Here is a 6,379-nt window from a genome sequence, read left to right as displayed (position 1 = left end):
GCTGCAGAGCCTGACCCTGGACCAGCTTCTGACTGTGGTCCTGGCTCTGGTTCTGTACTGGACCCTGGTCTTGGTCCGATCCTCGGCCTGGCAGTGGCATTATGCTGCCACCATCGCTGTGAGTGGCGACACTACGTTGGACAGCAGTTCTTCCTGCAACGAGGACTTGGAGCTGCAGAATTTTCAGCTTTTTGTCGAATGTCCAGCTGGGCCACATGTGGAGTCAGACCGACCAATCAGGACTGCCCGCCTCAGAGAAGACACGATGAAGAGCATGAACCGGCAGAGGAAGCAGACAGAGTGAATGGGTAGCAACTTAACTTGTGACCCTTCAGGACCTATTATCCTTATTCTAATGAGGTGCAGCAGATTAAAGGGACCGTTCACCCAAACGCTCTCTCTTCGCCAGTGGTTTCTGTCTGTGCAGTTTTGGTTTTGTTTGCACAGGCTCCAAAACCTTTTCAAACCACAGCACCCTCATCATGGTGTTGTCACAGTAATAATATACAAAACTTTATTTTACGCTGACATTAATTTTGCATCCAAGGAGCAGGCGCAGTTGAGACTTGCAGGTTACAACACACGACCCTGTCCCCATCATACGTGACGCATCGTGACAGTTACACAACATGCATCCTTGTAGTAGTGGCCAACATCTCTGACACAACCTGTTCTCTGGATTCAGAGCTCACACTGATGCAGGACAGTAAGGAAGATAAGAGGCGACCCGACACTTTAAAGAGTAAACGTATCCGAAACAAGCTGCTGCAGATTCATATGACATGAAACTGAACTTATCTGTGCTGCTGCTCAGAACATTCTGAACATCGGCCCAGTGCAGTTTCCCAGAAATGTGTTTTTCTGAACACTGTTCCTAATGTATCAGCACTAATGAGTTTTTGTTCTGTGCAGGTTTCTGTCAGCAGCTGAACGCGAGCACGTCGGTCGTCTCTGCAAACTCCTCATTGACAGCGGCCGACTTGACTTTCTTCAGACCAAAGGATTCAGTGGCAAACTGACGCATTACGTTGATCCTCAGGTCACTCTGGAGAATGTCTTACTGACCGCTGTACCCTCCGCCGAGTCCTCCACCCCCTCCTGAGGCTCTGACTGCAGCTGAAACAATTCAACAGCTGATTGTCAGTTGCTGTTTTGGGTAATTTTGAGTTTGTTTTCAAAGACTCACTTTATCCGTGCTGTCAAGTTTTTCCATGTATCCAAGTTGCTGTTTTTAACTGAATCGCTTTGGATGTTGGACAAAACAAGACACTTAAAAGATGTCACATCTGAGTCTGGGACACTGAGTTGACCGTTTTTTCTTTTTTTCTTTTTCTTTTTTTAACTGGTTTCCGACATTTTCTAGACCAATTGATGAATCTATTCAAATGATTGACAGATGATTATGGATTAGTTTACAAAGAAATGAGAATCAGAGCTAGTGTTCCTAAGAAACTCTTTATTGTTCGACTGAAGATGTGGTGGTGTTCAGTCTGAATGTTCAGCTCCTGCATCTAAACATTTGTTTGAAAGCATAAGTCCAATCAACAGCTGATTCTGATCGTGGCTCTTTTTAAAAACTTTCATTTAAACCATCAACTCACACATAAACATCTGTTCACAGCTGGAAATAGTAAAAGATGTCAGAGGGTGTTGAGACAACAAACACATCAACTAATAAAACACTGTTTTTCACATTGCCTGAATATTTCACCGTCCACACACAGGAACACACAAATGAAGAGTCTCGACAAGTGTTGAAAGAGCAGAAACACAGACGCTGCTTCAGTCTGAAGAGTCGTCGCTCAGTTCTAAAACGTTCAGAACACAAAACATGTTATCAGACATTTCCACTAGAAATAAACAACTTGAACTTTTGTCAATGACCAAATATGATTTAGACACAGGATTCTGCAAAAACTATTAACGTGCATGTTAAGTGTTACTGTAACAACATGGCTACAAGAGAAGGCAGAACATTCTACGTTCTTTCTTATTTCAGCAGAAATGTCACTGTATGGACAAAAACGGAGTAATATGGTTCCCAACCTGCGGGTCTAGACCCACCGAGGGTCAAAGCCAGTTTTTGATTCTTTAGACATCCCTCTGGTCTTTGCTCTCATCAAAAACACCGAATAATCTTTTTTCATGTCTCTATAAATGGCCTGAATGTGAAACCTGAGCCCCAGGCACACATGCCAGGAAGTACAGATGGGAACAATCAGACTTCATTTGATCCTGTTACAAACAGAAAAAAAAAGACCAGAATGGGGTTCAGTGTGAATCCTGAAACTTCCAGGGTCATTCCACTTCCGTCATGAACGTCAGTTCACAAACTGAAACTGGAACAGGAAACTGGAGACAAGACAAATGTAGCAAGACATCATGAAGTCAGTTTTGATTCAGGGTTTTTACATTACAGTTAGATAGCTGCATTAACTCAGATCTCCCACAGTGTCTGATAAACCCAGTGACAGTGGGCCGGGACGCGGCGTCTATCGGCTATACCCTCCATCCATGACCCTCTGCTGCCTACAGCCCTTATTCCAGCTTCTCTAACCTGTGGTGTCCAAGGGCAGTCTGTAAATTAGCCCTGCCTGCCACCTAGCCAAGGTTAGAAGAAGGGGTTTCTCATTTCACATAGCCAGCCGTGGAGGAGCTCTGGGCAGCTACAGGTCATTGACAGGTCCAAACAAATCAAACTTGATGTGTTAATGTTCATGAGATTTAATGCCAACAGTTCCACAAATCCTGAAAACATCATTAAAGTATTAGTAAATATCCCCCAAAGTGCTGACAGTGACCAGACTTATGTGAAATCATTTTAGTGGTGCAGTCCAGTCAGTCAGTATCAGCTGGTTCATTAGTATCATATGATATAAAGCACTGGTACTAACTGTGCATGTTCTGCACAGCATACGCCCTCTTTCTAGCCTCCTGGATGTACATCTGCATGAACTCCAGTCCAAACATCTCTCTGTCATCTCCATCATCGCTATCATCCTCAGCATTTGTCTTCTTGGGCTGCAGCGTCACATCCAGAGTCAGAGGGTTGTCCCGAAAATTCACAAACCTGTTCAAATACAAAAGCCAGTTGTGACTGGGCAGAGACCAACTGACACAGCAGCTGGCCTGAAGTTAGGGAGACTGACCTGAGGTTCGACATGTCCTCCATCAGAGGGGGGATGTCGCTGAGCCTGTTGCTGCTGAGGACCAGTGTGTCCAGACTCGCCATCCTGCTGATGTTTTCTGGGAGATTCTTGAGCTCGTTCCTCTGCAACCATAGTGTGTGCAGCTTTTCCATCCTGAGGACAGACATATCTCACTGTTCATCAGCTGGTGGTTGGGGTGGGCAGGGTTCAGAGGATGATGCTGCCCTTAACCCACCTGTGTATGTCTTCCGGTAAGTGCTGAAGTCGGTTTCCTCCCATGTCGAGCCACTCCAGTGCCGGAAGTGCGACCACACAGTCTGGCAGGCAGGTGAAGTCATTCATGGACAGATCCAGGTGCTGCAGCTTCTTCAGGTTCCTGAACTACAGTACAGAGGACAGAACAGACCTCAGATCAGCTGATTCAGAGCTCTCTGTGGATTCAGGCCTGCATGGTCAGAAACCTGGTCTGAGTTCCACCTGGTTTGAAAGGTGCCTATGGTATCAAGTTATACCTGTAGCTGGTCTAAGACCGTGTTCACCCCTTATTTTGAAGCAGGTTTAGGTTTGTACTCATACTGTACCTGCTTAGGGAGCTAGCAGAAGTTTAGATTTGCTTTGGTTTAAAAGCTGTCAGGGGTTTTGGTTAATACCCGGTGAGAAAGGTGTTTTAGCTCTCTGTTCAAACCCTTTGTAGAATCTGGTTCAGGGTCATGTTCACACCTGGTCCGGAAAGTGCCTGTAACACAGGTTGGGAGGTTAGTTTAAGTTGAAAGCGGGTTTAGGTCTGAATTCACATCTCTTTGAGGAACCACGTTTGTACCAGGTTAGGAATCAGGTTTAGATTTGTACTCCTTCCTTGTTCAGAAGGTTCTGGTCTTCATCTGGGTGGAAAAATGGTTTAGGTTTATGTTCACACCTGCTTTGGAAACTAAAGATCAGTTTATAAAACTGGTTTTGGTTTGCACCTGGTCAGGAAGCTGCTTCAGGCTTGGGCATCATCTGGTTTGAATGCTCTGGTTTTGTGGTGTTGATGTTTGTGTTTACATCTCCTTTGGAAACTGGCTTACATTTGAGTTGTACCTGGTAGGGAAGCTGGTTTAGGTTTTGGCCTGTACCTGGTCTGGCAGGTGATCCAGGTCCTGGTTCATGGCCAGCTCCAATCTCTCCAAACTCTCACAACAACTCAGCTCCTCAGGAACAAACTGGATCCTGTTGTAGCTCAGCAGCAGCTCTCTGAGCCGGGTCAGCTTTCCTGAGAACAGAACCAGAACAGCAGAAGACTCAACACACTGAGACAGAACTGGGCTGCCAGTTAAACCTACAGGGCCCCCTTCAATCTTTGGTACAGTAAGAAGCAAATTGTGTTTTCTGTCTTAATTATTAGTGGAAGTGGGGACATATTGACCTATCTGTTTGGGGATTTCGCTGACCCCATTGCGGGACAGATCAAGAACCAGAAGGTACTGGAAGCTGGAGATGAAAGGAGGGATCTTCTGCAGTCCGGTCCGGTGGATCTGCCACTCCTGGACCTGACTCAGCTGGACCAGACATCTTGGCAAAGACTAGAAAAGTAAGAAATCTGACAATCAGATAACCACATCAGATATCAGTAGTTCTGGGGTCTGACTAGTTAAATTTGTCTCACATTACCTTCCACTCTTCCTGTTCGATTCGGAGGATCAGTCGTCCGTCTTCCGTCTGCAGCTTCTGTCTGAGTCGAGTCAGAGCTGCCCGATCCTCCCAAATGCCAAAACTGAGCCTGAGCAACAAGAGACATTAAAAGCTGACCTGGACTTTTAGCCAAGAAAACGCGTCTCATGTGAGTGGGCGGAGTCTGACCTGCCTGTGGCCCCGCCCCCGATCTTCCGCCGTCTCTTCTGCTCCTGTTCCTCCTCCTGCTCCTCCTTCTTTCTCCGGATCCTGGTCTCCCACAGAGCTTTGATGGAGCTGACCGAGTTGCACACAGCCACGCCCACCATGATGATCACTTCCTGTTACCCACTTGATGTCACAGTGCACAGATGAGATGACCTCTGACCCTGATCCTGCCTCTCACCATCATGATTATTGATTAATAATCAGTGAATCTGCACGAATTTGTTAGTGAACAGACCATAACTTCAGTAACATTTTACTTCTGGATGAAGTATAATTTTTATGATTAAATGTTGCTTTCATGCTTTGACTTCAAAATTGTTTCAAAATTTTGTTAAAACCAAAATAAACACACAATCTTAGATACAAAAACATGTTAATATACACACACACACACACACACACACACACACACACACACACACACACACACACACACACACACACACACACACACACACACACCCACACACACACAAAAATGCATAAAAACAGTTTTAATTTAATTTTTAATTATTTTTGAATATTAGCTTAAATTTACCTAATCTAAATATATATGTTGTAATACTGAATTTTTAAACATCTGCAGATATTCAAGTGTTAAGAAAAACTGATTTGTCAGAAAGATGTAGTCCAGCACGGGTAATACCCTCTGAAATGTACTGCAATACAAGTATAAAGTAACATGAAAGGAAAATACTTAAGCAAAGTACATGTACCTTAACACACTTGTACTTAGTTACTTTCCAGGTAATGCTGGAAAATTATATGCTGTAAAACTTCACAAAAGTACTGCCCAGCTACTGTAGTACTGCGGTCACCTGGTGAAGCTCTAGATCCATGTTCAGACACATTTTGTTTCTAATTTATCATTGTTCTTTTCAGTTGAGCCTTACTGAAAACTTTCAATGTGGCAGCCTGACCCCAGACTACTACTGTAGTATCTCAGCAGTACATAGTTGCAGTATAGTGTGGTGGGGGGTGGTGTGTCAGTCCTCACCTTGTGCAGCACCCGTCCACCATGGTGCGTCTCCTCTGCTGAAATCTGACCTCAGACCTGCTGCTGGATAATTTTAGCTTCCAGGTCACATGGCATGAGTAGTCACATGACACTGAGTTCATTTTACATCAAAACATTAAAACACTTTACGTGACAGCTGTACATTTAGAGTGAGGTATACTTACAGTACAATAAGGTATATTTAAAGTAAAGGATACAGCTAAAGTACAGTGTGATACCACTAAAGTACAGTAGTAAAAACTAAGTACTATATACTATAAATACCGTATTTAGAGCAAATGTGTCCGTGAACCCTGCTGAAAAAAAACACAACCCGCAGCTACATTCACTCATT

At 44.3% G+C, this 6,379-nt stretch overlaps 2 protein-coding genes across 4 annotated transcripts in view; one reads left to right on the top strand and one right to left on the bottom strand.

Annotated features, from left to right (window-relative positions):
- Window positions 1–1,692, top strand: part of trmt13 (tRNA methyltransferase 13 homolog) — a 5,288-nt gene extending 3,596 nt beyond the window's left edge. Inside the window, exons 11-12 of the mRNA XM_020609149.1 lie at window positions 8–308; window positions 913–1,692. Of these exons, the coding sequence (XP_020464805.1) occupies window positions 8–308; window positions 913–1,102 (491 nt within the window). The 3' untranslated portion in view covers window positions 1,103–1,692. The remainder of the gene's footprint in view (window positions 1–7; window positions 309–912) is intronic.
- Window positions 1,693–1,722: 30 nt separating this feature from the next.
- On the bottom strand, window positions 1,723–6,192 carry lrrc39 (leucine rich repeat containing 39). Of its 3 annotated transcripts, XR_002275613.1 has the most exons (10): window positions 6,025–6,192; window positions 4,989–5,236; window positions 4,800–4,908; window positions 4,555–4,711; window positions 4,265–4,401; window positions 3,385–3,530; window positions 3,150–3,302; window positions 2,895–3,070; window positions 2,047–2,235; window positions 1,723–1,808 (listed from the first exon to the last, which is right to left on the bottom strand). XR_002275613.1 is itself a non-coding variant. In XM_020609146.1 (9 exons), the coding sequence occupies exons 2-9, from the start codon at window positions 5,126–5,128 to the stop codon at window positions 1,783–1,785; spliced, it is 1,044 nt and encodes a 347-aa protein (XP_020464802.1). In that variant the 5' UTR covers window positions 5,129–5,236; window positions 6,025–6,192; the 3' UTR covers window positions 1,727–1,782. The 3 variants fall into 3 exon arrangements, 2 of the variants coding, with proteins under 2 accessions (XP_020464802.1, XP_020464804.1); XM_020609146.1 differs by lacking the exon at window positions 2,047–2,235 and having other exon boundaries at window positions 1,727–1,808; XM_020609148.1 differs by having other exon boundaries at window positions 1,780–2,235.
- Between the last annotated feature and the right edge of the window lie 187 nt (window positions 6,193–6,379).

This window comes from Monopterus albus, unplaced genomic scaffold (assembly GCF_001952655.1).
Source record: "Monopterus albus unplaced genomic scaffold, M_albus_1.0 scaffold98.1, whole genome shotgun sequence".
Lineage (NCBI taxonomy): Eukaryota > Metazoa > Chordata > Actinopteri > Synbranchiformes > Synbranchidae > Monopterus > Monopterus albus.
The sequence above is the reverse complement of the archived record's forward strand: the minus strand, read 5'-3'. Positions and strand labels throughout refer to the sequence as shown.